This window comes from Hyalella azteca, unplaced genomic scaffold (genome assembly GCF_000764305.2).
Source record: "Hyalella azteca isolate HAZT.00-mixed unplaced genomic scaffold, Hazt_2.0.2 contig14460, whole genome shotgun sequence".
In the NCBI taxonomy this organism is placed as follows: Eukaryota; Metazoa; Arthropoda; class Malacostraca; order Amphipoda; family Hyalellidae; genus Hyalella; species Hyalella azteca.
This window is the reverse complement of record NW_025944342.1, coordinates 46,955-67,204: the sequence shown is the minus strand read 5'-3', so window position 1 is coordinate 67,204 and position 20,250 is coordinate 46,955. Positions and strand designations below refer to the sequence as shown.

Genomic DNA, 20,250 nt, shown 5'->3' with positions numbered 1-20,250 from the left:
AATTTTTCAATTACTCATAATTGTACTACAAGGCTTTTAAGACGTAGAAACTTCGGTAATTGTAGATTTGACAAGTAATTATCTTTATTCATGACGTGTTCTTAGGACGATCGCTGATTGCTTAATAAATTCTAATTAATTTGTCTTTAAATGCTCGCTTGAAATTAATAACCTGTGTAGTAATTTTTTTAACATCAATAATCTCTCTTCAACGAATTGTTCAAAAAGGATAACAATCTAGCATCTTGTGTGTGATCAGCTGCTTGTTGGTAGCAGGTCACACCGATGACGTCACAATTTCGAAACGGAAGAAAAATAGTACGTTACACGTGACTGACGAGTGACGAATGACGTGAGGAGGTCGAGAAAAAAATTGAATGAAGAAACTTTAAAATCAACGGAAACAAAATCTGCAAATTTCATAGAACAGCAGCGATTACAAATATAAATTTACACATTGAAGATCAATATTCCATAAGTTATTGTGTCTCGTTTGACCACGCGAGTGACGCGACTAACGATTATGGGAAGTAGGAACGATCCGGGCCTGTTCGCTGTATCAGATACCTAATCAGACTTGCAGTTGTTGGAGAATTCAAATGAACCTGAGCAACTGCAGTGCAGCAGTGGATGTACCATAAATCAAAATAATATTAATTTTTTAATGGTAATAATAGTGATTATACTGTGGTTGCCAATAATCTAGGCTAATCACCTAAATCTAAGCTTCACGTATGGCGTAGCGGTAGCAATGCCTTGGTGATTAGGCCTATGCAATTAGGCTATGCAAAGCCAGTTTTGTTTCTGGAACATTTTAACCTTGAAGGTGTTAGAGTGGTAAAGCACAAGCAGTGATTTTTTTAGAATCAGTTAATTTTGAATTTCGTCATCTAGCTAGCTACTACCTAGGCTAGCTCCTAGTCTCCTACTCAATATTTAAACCAGTATCATATCATATCAGTGATCAGTCTTATGGTTATGGACTTATGGATGTTTGGATGATAGGCCTAATGCTGGTGCCTGGTGCATGCCTGGTATTTGGTAATGATATGCAAGCCTATCCCTATCATCTATGATACATTTGATACTTTTCTGGTCTGGTGTACATATACCTAACCTACCAGGCTACCAGTCCTACCTACTGAGAACTGATATACCTACCTAGGAGTAGCGAGTGCCGAGTAGGACTCAAAAATGAACTTGGAGTTGGCCTTGGCTGTTGCCAGAGCCAGACGGTCCAGACCAGTTGGCCTGAGGCCCTGAGTTGGGTAATCACATCAGTGACATCACAGTATCTCTGTCTCACACTTGTAGTCTAATCAGTAATATTGAACTGAACATGGCACTCAAAAATGAAGTTATAAGGAACATTCAACAATCAACATTCACTGAGTGCCGTGTCAGACTGGCAGTGAGTGCTATCATCATCATCATGCTATTCATCACAAAGCAGAGAGTTTTTTCGACTCTCCCTCAAGTTCATTTTTGAGTCTTAGCCTATATCCTAAGTAGACCAGTAAAGTAGGGTAAACACGGTATATTCCGAGTTCTGACATCGTGGGATAATTTTGACACTTCTCAACTTTTTCCTTTATATTAAGCTTTTTCTTAGTTCCACCCAGCGTGGAATTCTGTATAGCAGTATAGGACTATAGGTAATATATTCTCATGTTAATATAAGAAAACGTATCAAAAAACCAACCCTACCAGGCTACCACCTCGTTACACCACCTTCCACTGCAGTGAAAATTGATAAACTAAGCTCATTAGAAACTGCCACGCTTCTAAAATCGGGCATGGTTTGAAATCCAATCCCGTGTTGCCAACGCCTAATCAAGTTAACTAGGTAGTCATTTATCTGTAGGCTAGTGGACACATTTTTGCAATGAATACATTCTAAACTAAAAAAACATGTCCACATTCATAAAAAATCCTCACCATTGGACAATACCAACAAAGTTTTCAATATCATACAAAATTATGAGATTAACTGCCACTGTTTCACTGCGTACGTTGACATCGTGCTTCTAAGTTTACGTATTACAAGACCGTCTGATAGTGTCACGCACACATTTGTTTTGGTTGTGTCTAGTTTGATTTCACAGTAGATAGATTTGATTCACATTCCATTCTGAGATTTTTTTTAAATTATAAAAACCTATTTATACGTTTCAGATTTGAATTTTTCCATTTTTTGCCCTATTATATTGAATTTATCTTACTACATTCACTTCAAATTCTGAATGATTTCGTCTGCATCACGCATTTTCGAACGTTGTGTGTCTTTTAGAAAATGTTTGTTGTTTAAAATGGGAAACTATTTCATTATATAAAACATAGAGCATGTACCATATACTGGCATATAGTGCATTAATAATACAATTTAATTTAATAAAAATTAATGGTATTACTTTAGATCAAGGGCATCCAAAAAAAAGGTTGTTTTTTTCTTTTAATTATGTTTTTGAGGTGTAGATTAAGAATCTGAAATCCGTTTTTGGCAGCTGGCATTGGAAATTTTTAATGGAATCTGTTCTCAACTGGACCTAACCTGCAAGGTTTTTGTTGATCAGCTAGGTTTTTCTATGTTTGGACTTTGGAGTCCGTCTGGTGGCCAGAAAAACCTAGCCAATAGGTTTTTTCTATGTTGGGAGTCTCACTTTTTTGGATGCACTTAATCTAAAGTATTACCAAATTAATTTTTAATTTAAAAAATATAATCAGATTTTTAATTCAACATTTTTCTAATAGAATTTAATTCTACAGCATGTACCATCTAGTGTATTAAATAATAGAATTTGATTTAGTAAAATTTTTTTAATTAATTTTAAATTTAATTTAATTCTACAGCTTCAACCGGCAAAAATCAGCATCATAGGCATGAAAGTAAAACTGTCGTTCATACATCACAAATTGAATGACATTGGATGGATTTGATAGGTATTTTATTAGTCCTGTTTATATATAAGAATGGAACTGATGCTTCTATTTCATAATGATAATGGAAATGTTCCTACTATTTTCGAAACTTTTCTTGAATACACTTGCGAAAACTAAAGTTCTGTAATCAATGGAGTCTTTGAAATGACAAAATTGTTCAATTTAAAATTTTTAGCTATATGAGTGAGATTGGCATTCGTCAATATGAGGAGCATTCATTTGTCATTCATGAGGAGCTGTAAAAAAAATTTGTGTGAAATTAATGTAAAAGAATGTTTTTCAATTAAAAGAAATGTAATACCTACTTGATTTTTGGAAATACGATGCTAAAATTAATGATCCATATTAGAATTCAATAGACGTTAAGATTTCATAATTATCTTCAAAAAGTTTGTTTTCATTTGTTTGATTAGAAGTTTTTGTTTGTTTGATCAGAAACAGAAAAAGTTTTCATTCATTTGATCAGAAACAACATAATTATTCATTCTCTTGCACTAAATATACAAATGATTAGTTGGCCTCAGTTACCATCTGCATTGATCATCCCGCTAGATTATGCACCGGGAGCGGGAGGCAGGAAAGAAGCTAGGTATTTAATTCAGTTGCACATTAGCCCATGTGATATGTAGTTCTGCTCGTCTGAACTTTGAATTGCGTGTTTAGTGTGCATGATGGAAAACTCTGCTTTGCAGCATAGTTATAATTACTTAATGAAGTTTAGTTCATTGCGGTCAACTTAAGAGACAAATTTTCAACTAACTAATACTTTTTATAAGTCTAATTTTAATTGTTGAGTGAAAGGTGCGGGCATACAACTTCCAAGTGATTAGGTACTTAATAGAAACTGAGCAAGTTAGCATATGTGTTTTAAGCCTTTAAGAAGTTAATTTTTTGCCTCAAATAATGATGTTGGGTAGAAAAAGTGGTCTTGGTGGATTGAATTAATATATGAACCTTCAAAATTAGAATTCCATCTTGGTTCCACCTTCCACGCATTTGTTGATGGATGAAATAGTGATGTCATACTATTGCCAAAAACACTAGGTCTGGGCCGTCTGGCGGGAAAATGTTGAGATCCAAAGAGATACAGTGCACATCACCCAGTGAGAACATTGAAAAACGTGTCAAAGTTGATAGTAGACCTTGCTCTACCAAATAGTGATAAACTTTGTGTAGAAAGAAATTATGGTTTGAGACTTTTAAACAAGTCTGTGAATATATTAGGAATCCTTTAAGTATACTTGTATTTGCTGATTTCAAGTGGTAAATAAATTATTAGATAATTAAGTTAAGAGACTGTTTTAGACACATAAAAACTAATTCCAACACAGCTTAGAATTAGACACACACAGCTCATTCCGAGCTGTGTGCAAAATTAAAATTTTCTTGATTGAAAGCTTAATAGCTCCTAACATGTTAACCGCCAGAATGCAATATTGGAACTTCCCCCCAGCGCCAAGACTTCTAGGCACCAAAATGTCTCAGTTGGTTAGAAACAGCTGCAAGGGAAGGTGTGTATGTGTTATACTCTAATTTCTTCTAGAACAGAGTAAACCATAAGACACATGTGGCAGATAAGGATGTTCACTAATTCTTCATTTTTCTCCAGCGCCATGTGCACCACCGGTGGCACAAGCGATTATGGTACACCGGTGGCTTATATTACGGCAACAGGAACGGTACGCATTGGATCATAATTATTTGGCCGCTGGTGGTTATAGTTTAGAAGCAGTGGTTCCCAAAGTGGGCGATATCGCCCCCCTAGGGGCGGTGCAAAGATTTTGGGGGGCGGTAAAGAAGAAGAGGGTGATAGGGGGGCGAAAGGGGGCGACAGTCCGAAGTGGCAGTCAGATGTTCGAACGTTTGCTTGACGATTTGTACACATCACGTGCAGCACATGACTCCCAGCGATGGTTCTTTCACCCAGATCTGTTTTTAGCGCATTTTCGCATTTATGGAAAAAATACACTATTGTGCTCGCCATGTCCGTCCGTCTGTCTGTCCGTCCGTGACTTCACGTTTTCGTCGACTATAATTGAATTTGGAGATTGGTCGTGAGACTGGCCACGAGTCCGGCCGTAAATTTGCCCGAGACGTCCTAGGTTTCTAGTGCTGAAACAGTTAAATTGGCTGAAAAACATATTGGTTCACTAAAAGGGGTTCTATTTGTGAAATACACATTTGTGTTTAATCTTTATCTTTTAAAATTGCAGCGTACGAAGTTTTATAGAAAAAGGTGCACGATTTTATATGTGTCTGTGGAGGGGCGCTAGAAATTCACTAGGGAGCCAAAGGGTGCGCCAGCCTGAAAAAGTTTGGGAACCACTGGTTTAGAGCTCTCAAAAAATATTTTTTATATTGTAGTTAGTAGTTATGATTTTCATTTGTTAGTTTGTTATTTTTATGATACCAAGACTTATTACATACGTTTATTTCATTATTTCACTCCCTACTCCTAATTGCTCAGCATTATGATAACAAATTTCATACCAAGAAACCCTTGTCGATGAAAGAATTCCTAGAATCTATTGCTCACTCACTCATAACAGGAAACTCAAACAAAATGAACGCAGGACAAAAACCAGCTGTTACAGGTGGGAAGAGAAACTCTCATTACCTTGTTGAGTTGGAGGGTCAATGTCGGAATGTAAGAAAAAGATGTAGAGGGTGTTACAAGGTGCTGTTAAAAAATGAAGGCTGCTCATTTGCAGCTGCAAAAGCAAGAGGAGTGAAAACTGAAAACAATCAGCCTTCAATGCAAAAATAAGCCACATTTATGCCCTGGTTGTTTTGAAAGAACCCACTCTCATATGTAATGTCTGATGTCTAATGCTATTATTGGTTCATGGATAATTTTCCAAAAGGTAATCTCACTAAATATCACCAATTTATGCGGATTATTTGTTTTATTTGAAGAATTTCCTTCTTTACCATTGAATTTTATGTTTGGGGAAGAGTCTGATTTATGGAACAAAACATTAGTTATATTCAATTTGAAATTTGTATGAAACTATTTTTTTGAATAGTTATGCTAATAAATAAATTACGATAGGTACTTGTTTTGATAATTCTTCCTTCTAGTCATGAAAAATGAGTGAAAAACAAATTTGAAATTAAATTTGTAAATGATCCACCGGTGGTACATATGGCATTCATTGAAAGCTTGTTTTGAGCCACCAGTGGTACATGTGGCGATTAACGTGTTAATTAAAAGCCTAATTAAGTAGTGTTCAATATTCTATAGTGTTCTAATTCCGAGCTGTGTTGTATTCCAATACAGCTCACACAGCGATTGGAATTCGAACACAAGAGGGTTGGAATTACAAATTAGTAAAGTTTGAAGCGCGGCCGGAATTAGTCTCACAAAATGCCAAATTTAGTCACACACAGCATCGGAATATATGGATTTGGTAGGTTTGCATTCTAAAGGCTTTTAAATAAATATGGAAACAGTTTGTGACATTTCATTATGCTGGCGCGTAGTGCGGTGTTTTGAGAGTGACGTAAAGCAAACAGAACTTGAATGCGCATACGGTGATTTTTTTATAGTCATTCATTTTTTGCTATGTCCTTAATGTGTCGGAATATACCACGTTTGCCCTAGGATCCTGGATACCAGCATTATCATACTTAAGAAATTGGTTTAAATCTTGAGTAAATTAGGAAATTAAAAATGAACCAATTCTGAAAAGCTCTGGTTTGCCACTATGGGCCTCTGCTATGATCGAGAAAAATGAGAAGGAAGGGCATACTGAATAGGGCCAGCTAAATGCATAAATAGGCTATGTGTTTAAAAATTACTTTTTAAAGACAACACTTTTAAAAAAATCCAGTGTCTTTGATGTTACATATGTATAATGAATTTCTAATTTTATTTTAAATATAAAGAAATTAATTTTAAAAAATTGGCAAATTTTGAAAATTAGGATTTTATTCTGCCAATTGATTCATGCATTCTCCCCAGCTTTATGCAAGTGTGCAAAATTTCAGATTGATTATAAGATTTGTAGCAGACAAAATTATTATCAAACCTTTAGATTGTGTAAATCTAGTGATTTTTACAATTTTAGAACTTTAGAAGGCTCACAATATATCACGTAAAGTTTTCACTCAATTATCGTCCCAAAGTTTATGAATAAAACCTGTGGAGTATAGAACTGAACTTACTGAAGTGTCCACTCACTTATCAGCCTGGATGGGAGCTTCATCTGTACTTAACGCACCGTAGTTAGGCTACCACACACATTGATCGCATAATGAGAACTAACCATCATTAGATTTGAATTTGATGCCCAGCCAAAAGTTTTCCCTCCACTTTGTTTGTTGCACATGATTGATTCTGCATGCATATATAACATTTACAAAAGTTATTATCTTATTAAACCATTCTGTTGAATGTCAGTTACTTAAAAATTTTTAATATAGAAGAATTTGTATCTTTCATTTATTCACATGAGTATATTGATGTCCTATTGTTTGGTATCTCTGTGACCTTCTTTCCTATTGTTTTTGTTTGGATGGTATTCCTGATTGCAAATAGTAGTTTGCATGTCTTAGCTGAGTGCAGCAGTAATCAGTTTTGTATTTGTTGATTGAATCATAGGCAGTTTTTCATGGATTTGTGAGTGAATGTACATAGTGAAGATGTTATTATTTCCATTGATAGTGACATAACTACAATGTATTATGCACATGAAATAAGAAGTGAACAAACTTCTTCAAGCTTGTGCTTCAAAGATGTGGTCTCATTATTTAATTGCCTCTCAGTTCCTCAATGCTATCTCTTAAATTTCTTTTTCAATTGCTGTCCCTTCAATTAAATCTTAGAAAAAATTTCAGAATCTTTGTCTGCAATTATTTTGTCATCGCAAGAATTGCTGGTATTTGTAATTACAGTAGCATTAAATTATCATCAGTGAGTTAATATTTGTGCATTTGGTGGTGGTCCATTCTAGCTTTCTAATGCTGATAGGATTCCAGTGGCTATGAAGTTGCACACATTCTAGCTATGATTGGATTCCTCTGACTGTTACTTTGCATGCATTTAAGCGTCGATAGGATTCTTGTTACGGTAATGATGCAAGTGCTGCTTTTTTCCAATGAAACAGCTGTGGCAGCTTGCAGAGACTCATCAGTGATGATGATGGTCTGAAAGTGTATGTATGCTGGCCTTTCCAGATTTTAAGGTCCTGCTTTCTGATTTGCTGCTTACCAGTTAATATATTACCCCTCTGGAATTCCACACTGCTGGCTTGCATTTTTGCTAACACTTATCTCAAGACCTTAGAACTTTGATTTTAGAATGTTGACAAGATCACAATAAAAAATATTCACCATACACATTCAAAAATATTCACAATAATTGCTATCAGGAAATCGGTTGAATGGTTGAAACTTGGAGAACACATTGGAGGGACTGTACACTTGGAGGGACTGTAGCATTCTAAGTTGGATCAGTTCTGAAATTTTCCTACTTTTTACTGAAATCTTGTGGCTCCAAAGTAACAAATTTTCAATACATTTGTAATCTCCTTGCCTGATAGTAAAATTTTGTTAATAATTAGATAGGAGGAAATTCACCTATCTGGAATCTTGTGGTATCAAGAAATGGCAGGAAAGCTCTGGTTTTGGCTTGAATGATGGATATATTCCATGCCTTTGTTAGATCACTAATCATCACTTCAGCATTTAAGAATTGACTAAGAGAATATGTTTCTTGACCTATGGTACCTGAGGGCTGAGTGCTGACCAGTTTGATACATCAGGCAGACGTTTCCTAAAATCTCAGGTGAAAATGATTGCTTCACAAGTAATTTCTTAAAATTGCAAGGAGCAATAGGCTGTATTTGTTATTCTTTACTGAATAAATAGGGAAAAGGCAATGGGAATGGGTGATACTGGATAGATTCATGGATGTTTTTGCGTGTCCAGAACTGTTGTTTTACAGATGTTGTTCTATCTACATGCAGCTATGAAAATAGTTAAAAACTTCAAGACCCTTTATCAAGCTGTGGTTAACAAGTTTGCAAACACATTTATGTGGCTTGACAAAGGGCAAACACATTTGTGTGGCTTAACAAAGGGTAAACACATTTGTGTGGCTTGACAAAGAACAAGCACATTTGTTTGGCTTGACAAAAGACAAACTCATTTGTGTGGCTTGACAAAGGACAAACACATTTGTGTGGCTTGACAAAGGACAAACACATTTGTGTGGCTTGACAAATGGCAAACACATTTGTTTGGCTTGACAAATGGCAAACACATTTTTTAAGCCAACCATTATAGTCAAATCTCTTGATTTCCTCATTAAAATGGCCTATAAAATATTTTCATTCAATCAATATCAGAGGACAGTAGGGCATATAACAATAGCATATGATAATGTATACCTATATCTATATTTTTTAACAAGAATCATAAATTTTAGTTCCATTGCTGTCTGAAATCTTGACATAAATGCAACTTGTATGTCCAACATTTAAGAGAAATTTTTTGGTTTCGTATAGAATATTTGGAGGAATTGTGATACTAATTTGCAAAAGTCAAAATTTTTGCCTTATGATGTTTTTATTTGGAAGCTGTCATATTTCTTACTTATTGTTATGATTATGGAGAAGAGTTAATTCAGTAAAAAGAAGAATTTCCTAATCTAGGAATATTTGGAGGTAATTCAGGGCCCAGGGGCAAGATCTGTTTATGTAACATTTGATGACGGTTTGTTGCCAAGGATTGTCACTAATTATCTCACTTTCTGTGGAAATAACTGAATTTATTATCCCTCATATAGTAATACATACTTCATACGTTTGCATGATCTGACTGTAAACTTCAATTTTTCAAGTCATAATAATTGTGTTTTTACAACACTTGCCTCTAACTTCACTTCTTGTTGTTTGTTTGTCTGTCTGCTACAAATCTTATACTAATCAAAATTTATCACACTTTCACTTATCCTATCGATCTGAAATTTTGCACACTTGTGTAAGGTTGGAGACGATGCAAGAATCAAATGACAAATGAATGATTTTAAAAATTAATTTTTTTTTTCAATATTAAAAACATTTAAAAAATAATTTTGTCTGATACAAATCTTGTAACTGATATTTGACACACTTTTACCTGTCCAATTGATCTGAAATTTTCGCACTTATTTGAAGTCAGAGGCAATGCATGAATCAATTGACAGAATAAATAATTTTGAAAAAAAATTCTATATATTAAAAAATGTTAGAAATTAATTTTTTTAATATTTGAAAATAAAATGAGAAATTCATTGTACATCTTTAACATTGGAGACACTGGATTATTTAGGAGTGTTGTCTTTAAAAAGTAATTTTTAAACATATATTATTATAATTCCCTTTTATCTTTTTCAATAGAAAAAGAAACTTTAATTTCAAGTGCACATGATTTGTGCCCAAAACATGTGGTACATAATTTAAGTACAAATCAATTTAAGTGCACATGATTTGAGTTATAAATAAGTCTATACACCCTGAGATGGCTACTAAAACAGATGTGGCTTTTATAATATACTAGCTCATGACCTGGCAATGTTTAATGTCTTTCATTAATGAGTCAATCCACATATAAACCAATTGAATTCACAAATCTTGTTCAATATCATATGGTTCTTATCTATGCTTCCAAAGCAGCGTGGTTCTTATCTGTACTGTATCAATCCACATAACATGTGCATGACTATGACCCAACTCCTAATGAGTGAGTGATAAGAATTTGTTCTTTGATACTGTGCAATACAGAGATATTTAAGGCAAAATTAATAGAGACAAATTTACTCACTTCAATACCATTTGACTGTACTTTATGACACCTTATAATGGCGAAAAATGATTTAGTCGCTTGTTCCTATAAAGATAAATTATTTAACAGTATCTGTTGAACAAAAACCAAGCCTAATGTGTTAAAAAATGGATCAACATGAATTTTTAATTATTCTCCTCAAGTTGATGATAAAACTATAATTACGGTACTATCACTGCTTACGGTACATAGATACATTATCAATATTTTATTGCAGTAATGAGTGATTCACACACAGAACATGGAAATGCTTGAGGTTTGAAGCACTCTGTAATGACTCGTATGAATCATTTACCAAGAACATACCTAATCATCAATTAATCGCGTTTCACTACCGTACAATATCAACGGATGATTGACTAATGTTTATTATAAGCATCACTAGATCAATTTGGAAGAAGTGAGAGGGTGAAGTAACCTAATTCGTAGCAATAATCATTACCTATTGCACGACGGAAGGCAAAACTTATATTGATGTTGTAATCCCTGTTACATTAGGAAACCAGCGTGTTATAAATATATAAATATAGAAGCTCCTTCCGTTATTCTTCTGACAACGCTACTGGCGTAATTCGATATGTGCACTCACCACTTTTAATGTTCAACTGCTATCAACTATTCGATTTAATAATCTTTGAAATTAATTTCTTGAATTATGCTGTGAGACCATTAAATGACTTGACCGCTATTTGTGTGCATGTATACAACTTGAATTAAGAAACTGAACATAGATAGCCTGCTATGCTTAAAGTGTCCATGTTTTCGTCTTACCGATAATTTTTCTCTGTGTTGATGTTACACGATGCTTGCCGAAGCATAATCCAAACAAGTGACGTCATTTTGTTCAACTAAGCAAAGAACTTGCAATCTCAGGCTCTGCTTCTCATAGCAACCCTTCAGTTCGTCGAGCGCATCGATTGAACGAGGTTGTAACGCGATCACTTCACGCCACATGCCACGCGATCGTTCGATGTCACACAGCGACACTGCAAGACATGACAGCTGGTTGCCACACTCTCACTGTGTGGCAAACGAGAGGTTTTCTTTTTAATTTCAGCTCATCAATATAGTTTAAATATGTATATTCAATATCTATCTATGTGATAATACCCGGTATACATGATACTTTACTGGTCTACTCAAGGGACTGACTTGAAAAGGAATGACTAAAAAAATCATAAAAATGGAATGAATATCTGCTTTTCCAGTGGCACACGCTCGTCTTCTGGAGACTCGGTGGTTTGAGTGTGTTTTCCTTATTAGCTTAGTTACATTTTTTCAAGTTTTCCGTGCATCGTTGGTGATTATCAATTGAACTTATTAAGTAGCAAAATTGTATGACCGTTGTGAGTGAATAAGTGTTCTGAGAGTGCTTGCTTGCAGTTCATTTTACTTATGTTCGATGTATTTGTGCTGTCTAGTCAAGAGTGTCTGATTACGTAATAACTTTGATTTTATGTGCTTTAGTAAATGAAGTCTTTTATTGTGCAGAATTTTTGTAAATTGTTCAAAATTCTTAGTATATTTGGAAACAATATGGTTCGCAATAGCTCTACCTGAGATTTATTTTGCTGAGGTCAGCCATCGACTGCGCGCTTTGAATAGGTAAGTCGATTTAATAGCTCTTTAGAATAGATGAATTTAATTCGTTTTAATATGTTTGTGAAAACTACTTTGTTACGGAAACAGACCAAAGATGCTTCAGCTTGTTAAGTTTTGTATTTTTGCTGCTGGCAATTTCTTATTTGATTTCTAATTTTCTAATGTAACATAGCTAATTAGATGGTTATTATATTCTCCAATTCTCTATCATTAGGAATTCGTTCCTCTATCTGAGTTTATTCTATCTAATATTGGAGACTCGTTCTAAAAATTCAAATAAAATTTCTTAAGTCTATATTTTTATGAACTACCTACTTGAGCCAATATTCTAAGCAAATATTGCTGCAAAATTCAACCACGTCCGTTGGAGCGTTTCTCATCTGATCGTTTCATTTCAGGCTGGACAGCACTTCGTGGCAACAATGGAGTCCTCAAACAGAAATAATTTGATTCACTCAGATCCGACCGCCAAGATCGACGGCATTATGTTTATTTCAGGTTATGTCATGTCAATCAAAGACGATGGCACGGCTGGTATTTTGTCAGTGCGTGGTGGAGGAGGGAAGTTCGTTCTTTTCCAACTATCGCACTTTTACGTGAACAAAAAGCGTGTTGAAAGTCCCCATAATCTCTTCACTTTTCTGGACAGAAGATCGTACTTGAATTTGTTCATTGAGGACATGGGGGAAGAACGAATGATAGTAACGTTTAAGGTGCGCTACAAATCAGTTCTGTGTTGGGTTGGACCACAGAACATGGTTCCCGACGTTGGTCCTTACAGTGAATTTTGGCGGAGGTGGGGCACGTTATCAAATGAGCTTACGGTTCAATCCCGCTATGATGTATACGTTGATGTTCCCACTGCGTCTATGGTTGAGGTATCTGGACTTGTATATTGGTGCTGTGAGACCTATGGTCTTGTGTCAATCAGATGTGAAAAAGGCAGGGTCAAAAATGTTCTATTCACTGCCGATAATTTCTATATCAATCAAAAGAAGTTCGTCTTGTCTGAAAATTTAGCCTATCCCTGTGCTGATGCAAATGTTATAGCGATCGCCAAGCCAATGCCACCTGTTAAAATATTTGGCGTGCTCGTACAAATGGAAGCTGTCGTTGTCTTTCTTGGTAAAAGACCGGATTTTAAATTGATCTATGGTAAACCTGAGGCTCGCAAGCCAAACGGTGTTCGGCTACCTGAGATTTCCAAAGAAACTAATTTGCTTTCCAAAGTTAAATATATTGAGGAAAATGGTGCAAATAAGTCCAAAGCATCCCTGATTTGGGCTGATGAAGATGATTCCGACGAAGAAAACCTGCGGCAGCAGATTACGTGTGCTAAAGTCCCAGAGAAGAAAAATATCATTGAAACTCCCAACAACGTTGTGCGGGTGGCCAGTTACTTGACTGGCTTCTTTCGTGGCACAAACAAAGGTTATCTTATGTTCGGCAATGGCGACAATGCTTGTAGATTCTCTCCTTCTCAGTTCTTCGTGAATGGCTTACAGTTTTCGACCGCTGAGGAGGTAGTTCGTCACCTTATGTCGGTCAACAAACCAATTTTGCATGGATATGTTGTAGCTCTAGAAAGACCAATGGACGTGGACCCCAATCTAAGGACCTTCTGGGAAGCGGTTTGTGTTTGGCATGGTCCAGCTCCTCAGAGCCTCAAGACAAAAATTAACTCGCTCAAAAAGGTACCTTTGAAGAACATTCGTGACGCCAGCAAGGCCGGTGCTGTGACACGCGAAGTTATGGTGGATCGGAGTGATCTCATAGCGGCTACTCCTCAAACACCGTTCAATGACGCCATGAAAAAAGGACGCCTGGCTGGGTTCGTTCTGAGCTGCAGTGCGTCAGACGCAATACTCACTGGATTTGCCAATTCTGTGTACCTCACACGCGAACGCTTCTACGTACACGGTAAGAAGTATCGTGGCACCTCTCTACTTAAGTTCTTCCTTAAAACGAATGAAAAAGTTAACACGTACATAGTACCTATGCAGATGAAAATCGTGCGAGGATGTGCTGTCTTCAGACGAGCCATCTGTGCCTGGGTTGGTAAAGAACCTGCCGAACTGCAGCAGATGATTCTTAATGATAAAATCTACACCAACTTTGAAGTTTCCGACGCCCACGAGAAACGAAAAGATACATTCTATTACATGGTTGGCCATGTACAAAAAATGGGTGAAACTAGAGGTTTGATCGAGTGCGTCGTGGACGGCAGTACTGTTAATGTCGAATTTTCAGTTCACGAGCTATACAAGTACGGCAAGAAGGTGTCAAGTCGAAGTATTTTGTCGATGCACTCGCAAGTACTGCTCACTTCTCGGTGGAGTGTTCTTGCCCACTGCTCCACAGAACCCATGAAGTACGGCGCAGAATACACTGCTGTGGCTGTCTGGCATCACGACGATCAGCTACTTATTTTTGAAGATCTTCAGAACAAAATTCCTCTTTGGCACAAGAAGTTGGTGGATGGAAAATGCTCATGTTCTAGCCGTGTAGCGAAACTCACTGAGAAAGCATTTTCTAGTGTTAGCAAAGGAGTTATAAATGAGACCAATCAAGATGCCGTTGCAGTGGGCCTTAAAAACCAAGGTCTCGTTTGGGTTCAACGGAATCAAATGATAGTTGACGGCTGTGTCTGCTACTGCAGTAAAATAGACGAGCAACGAATGTGCTATGTAGCATTTGACTCCAACCGGAGTCCTTTGTATTCCTGGATCGGTAAAATTACCATCAGTAACTCTGCTTGCGGCAGCGAGGATGATCTTGCTCACATCGATTGCACGTCAGACGATTCCGATGCGGAACACGACGATAGAGACGACCTCCAAGAAGACAATGATGATTTCGACGAGGAAGATGTCGACGGCATGCGTCACAATTTGGCTGCTATAGAAATGTCTGAGCCATCCGATCCATCTGACCTTTTCACGATTGCCATGAAGACCCAAAGTGGTCACAAAGCCTCAAAAACTAATCAGCGCAAACCTTCAAAAGTGGGCCAACCTGAGCTTGATCGTTTCTCGGGACGTTACGTTCGCGGAAACATCGTTAACATCGAAGACGAGTTGGTTGTTCTTTCTTGGCATTCCGATGACTTCCACGGAACTATCTTCATTCAACTTGATATCAAGCACCTCTACATAAACGGAGAACCTTTCAAGAAAACTTGTTACACAAAATTTAGCGGGGCTAAAGTTTTGATGGAGCATACATGCAATTTATACATCAACACTATCCCTGAAAGTCGATATCACGGATTACTGGAAATTTGCGCCGTTGCCTCTGCGGGGTGGATTGGCACCAAGCCTATTTTTTTGCCACCTCCTGGCAAGCAAGGACCAGGTGTCTACGATGTAAATGCTTTAAGGATTGCATACTCCAATCCACCTCATGTCACCATTGAATTCAACTCCTACCAATCTTGGCTCAAATACCTGGAAACGCAAAGAAACAACGAGAATACGGAACCCGCGCTGAACAGCTCCATTTATACTAAAGTATTTCTCGAAAATGGCTCCCATGTGGCGCAAAATAAGAGCAACCCTTCTCGTTCATCCGTCATCCAAAATGTCAGCAATGAATTAAGACAGGAGAGTGCAAAGTCAGCAGGACGAGTCGGGAACAGCGTAGTACCAGCAGCTTCAGTGACCGTTTCACGCGATAAAGGTGCTGTCAAACCACCTCAAAACATAATGAATAACAACCCTGAGCCACCAGGTCCTTCCGCACCCGAAACAATAATTTACGACTTTCCTATACCAAGGTTTACGGGCTATGGCAGAGATGAGAAGGATGTTCATGAAGAATTGGCGCGCAAACGAGCCGAATACTTCGCTGCTATTTCTAATGATCAGCTGCGCTCATCGCAGCTCCTTGTATTTGACACTCAGCCAGTACCTACTGTCGAAGCTTCAAGCGATGAGCCTGGATTTTGTGGCTCTATAATAGAACTGCACCCAATGATGGGAAGACTCAAAGGCAACGACGACTCTCAACATTTTTTCAAGCCGGGGCAGTTCTTCTTATTTGGCCTTACACTAGACGGCATCGAACTATACAACATTCTTGTTGAGGGTGAGTTATTGTATTACGGTAGTTTTTAAGAATGAATGATGTAATGATTCATTTGAATGGATAACATTGTTATTCACAGGAGTATTTAATGCGTATTTATTACGGATAATACTGAATACATATTAATTACTGATCACTAACCATGTTTCGAGAACATCATCGACAGAAAGAAAATAAATTGTAATATTCGAGGTTCCAATTGCTCTTAGGTACCTATTGTTAAATCGTATGTATGGACTCGTATTGTAGCTGATGTATCTATACTTGATTATTTCTTCCTCGGTTCATATTATTATGTGGGACGCGTTTACACATGAAGCACGCATTTTAACGTAACGTTGTCGTTTCTTCAGCCTCAGCCTCTGCAATGTGTACGTTTGTCTTTCTTATATTTTGCGTCGGTGTTAACACGTGCATCATTCTACGTTTTAAAGTGTGCTTAGAAGGCAAGTGTCATCTAATTTCAAAGTTCATGCACATAGTCTCGCGCTGCACGAGTTGACTTCATCATATGCCGATTGTTTTCATAGCGTGCGCGGGCACATGTTCTGTTTATCGAAAACTTATCTAGATTTTTTTGTTCTAGACGAATTCATTTGCGTGAATAATTCTAGATTTAATACATTCAATAACCCGAATAGGACGTTGTGTGTGGATGGCACAATTTTTTTTTGTTTATTATGAATTCAATAAATATTACTTGAATGCAGAAGTGTAAGACCCAGTAGCCCGCTTAATTGCGTGCATTAGAATTGCAAAAAATAACCCGTACAATATCATCGCAAACAATGCCACGTGCGCTATCATAACAGTAAACAGTTATGATAACATGTTAACATCATAACAGTTTTGCTCTGTCAAAGCAGTAAACTTCGCAAAAAACTGTTCACTATCATTGCTGACTATCATCCATGTACTATGATTACAAATCATCATCCATGCACTACAATTGCAGACTAACATCCATGTACTATCATTACAAATCATCATCCATGCACTACAATTGCAATACATCTTCTATGTACTATCATTACAAATCATCATCCATGCACTACAATTGCAGACTAACATCCATGTACTATCATTACAAATCATCGTCCATGCACTATGATTGCCAAGCATCCCCTGCCCACAGGTATGGAGGTGCGGTACGACACGGACGAGGAAGGCCAGCTGCTGACGTGCTGGTACGGCAGCCGTCACCCGCGACCTGCGACGCCTGCGCTACTCAGCGCCTGGTGCCGCGACAACTTCGTGTCGTCTGAGACCCACGACGTCATGGTGGGTCATCTTAATGGGGTGTCGTGGGGGTAGGTGGGGAGCTGTGCTGCTGGGGGTGTGGGAGAGCTGAGATGCTGAGAGGGTTGGGGGGCTGTGGTGTTACTGGGGGTGTGGGAGCTTTAGTGCTGGCTTTGCTGGGAAGTGTGGTAGCTGTGGTGTTACTGGGGGATGGGAGGAGCTGTGGTGCTGCTGGGGAGGAGGGCTGCGGCGCTGGGAGGAAGGGGAGAAGAGCTGGGATGCTGCTTGGGGAATGGGTTGGAGCTGGGGGTGTGAGAGCTGTGGTGCTGCTGGGAGTTGCGTGGTTGTGGTGCTGGAGGCAGTGTGATGGACGCGTAACGATGATGCATGGCAATGCGTGGTGACTGTGATGTCTGGAACTACGGCGCTGAGGCGAGTGAAGGCCTCGCAACTGTTGTGCTTGAAGGACTTCGAGTTGACGGAAAACTTCCCTGTGACAGAGTTCAATCGTCGATATGATGCAGGATTTCATTCTTCACTTCTTGATGAAGCACTGTGTCCTAGTTTACTATTTAGACGAGAAGCATTGATGCACTTTCTTGAAATTTCTTTTTTAAAATCAATCATTCAATGAATGAGCGATAGATTCCGCCATAAAGGTGTCTCTCCTCAACGTTTCGGGATATTTGTTTAGCTTTGAGGGATAGGGTTAGCGCCGTGTGTTAAGTTTTCAATTTTTTTGGAGCAGATGAAATATTTTATTTACTTGTGCAGGTGGCGCGTGCAAACGAGAGACCCAATGCGTGAGCTAGAGCTGGCAATCACAAGAAACTTCCAAAAATGGATGTTCGTTTCATAAATTCTTCAATGGAATCATCAAGTTCAAATTACCGGAGCCTTGCCCTTGGCTCCTTCTTCATCTAAATTATGTTGGGTGTTCATGGGAACGTTGTTCGATTGTTACCTTCATTATTTTCTGTGCGCATTTGCCTGGGTTTTGATAGATTGGTTTGATCTTAAATAGTTTTGATGAATTTTTTTACCCAGGGTTGCTTAGCATTTCATTATTCCTAAATATAACCTAGTGACGAAAATCTGTTTCAGCGCATAACATTTTCTGCAATTACTTGGCTCATAATTATCTCACTGCAAGCCTAAATTGTGACCTTTAACAACAGGGATTTTCCTGATTGCTTTGGAATTTACTTACCATTGATTTGTTAGCTTCATTCATGCCATAATGTTAAACATAAACCTATTGCTTCAAGTTAGAATTAATGTATCAAATGTCATGGCAATGTCCTGCTATCTTGTTGACACCTTGCTAACTTAATGAAAGAATGTTCAAAACTTCATTCAAGTTACGACGAATGTACGGCGTCCAATATATGGCTAACTAGGTGCAACACAATCCCATGCTCACAGTTCGTTTTATTTTACAAGCAACAATGTGTTCCTATAGTGTAAAATGACTTTCTGGCTTGAAACTGATTTTGAATAAGACCAAGCCGCTTAACATATTGCATCTCATAACTATTTGCTACAAATCAATCTGCTTATCATCGTTCTCATGGCAAGCAGAGTAAAATCTCGATCACATACCAGAAAATGGCCGAAACCTGCATTCAGGTTCTAGTTTATATGTGTGGTATTTTATAGCCTTCATGCGGAACCAAATATTTTTTAATGACCGGATCTGTTTTTCATCTTTATAGCATATCTATTTGCATGTGGCGGAGTCATCTTATCACCTTTTATTATACATAGATTAAGAATATATTCTTAAGTTATAGAAAAGTATTGACATCAATTTGAATTTCTCTTTATTCTGATGAGATATAAGTCCAAATTTATTTTGTATCCGGCCGGGTAGTTCTTATGCACTCCGATCAAACTTATCCCGTGCTGTGTATGGGAATTAATCAAAAGAAAAATGCCGTGATGAAAAGTTTTTTATCATTTTGTATACATCCCATGATCTATGCTTGAGTTCAAGAGTGGATGGGAGTTTGAATTAGCTAGCTTTTTTTGGTTAGTAAACTATTCACTAGTACCCATTGTGCCTTAGTATCTATGATGTATATTTAAAAACCCCGTTTAAATTTTATATAACTTCTTCATTTAAGCATGACTGGTTCAGGTTTCGTACATAATTACTTTTTTTTTTGTCTATGATTGGTGAATGATGAGCAAAAGCTCACCAGCCAGGATTTAATAGTTCGATCAGAGCGAGGGAACAAAGAACAACCTGTGATGAAGTGGACTGTGATGTTATCTCTTCAGTACACGTGTTACTTAATCACATCGCACTACTTACAAGCAAATATACTCTTATAATCTGTGTTTGCTAGTTTTACCTTGCTGAGCTTCTATGTTGTATCATAATAGGTAGCTACTATTGATGGGAACAATAATCTCGCTCTGTGTAGTTAATGCTAATGGGTGTCCAAAAGAATAAATTCTTTTAGGAATATCCATTTCTACTTTTCACGCATTTCATTCGTAATATTAACTAAGAACTATCAAGCCTCTAGTAGTGTTATATATAGGAATAAT

The 20,250-nt window shown here is 37.4% G+C and overlaps 1 protein-coding gene across 1 annotated transcript; it reads left to right on the top strand.

The window, feature by feature from the left end:
- Positions 1-12,258: 12,258 nt before the first annotated feature.
- On the top strand, positions 12,259-20,037 carry LOC108664524. The gene is made up of 4 exons (XM_018151124.2): positions 12,259-12,372; positions 12,768-16,455; positions 17,591-17,736; positions 18,469-20,037. Exons 2-4 carry the CDS (start codon positions 12,792-12,794, stop codon positions 18,499-18,501), a joined length of 3,843 nt encoding a protein of 1,280 aa, XP_018006613.1. The 5' UTR covers positions 12,259-12,372; positions 12,768-12,791; the 3' UTR covers positions 18,502-20,037.
- The last annotated feature ends 213 nt before the right edge of the window (positions 20,038-20,250 follow it).

Coding starts and splice junctions, on each gene's coding strand:
- LOC108664524 (XM_018151124.2), top strand. CDS start 12,792: ATGGAGTCCTCAAACAGAAATAATTTGATTCACTCAGATCCGACCGCC. Junction 16,456..17,590: donor ATACAACATTCTTGTTGAGG/GTGAGTTATTGT, acceptor CCCTGCCCACAG/GTATGGAGGTGCGGTACGAC. Junction 17,737..18,468: donor CTGAGACCCACGACGTCATG/GTGGGTCATCTT, acceptor TTACTTGTGCAG/GTGGCGCGTGCAAACGAGAG.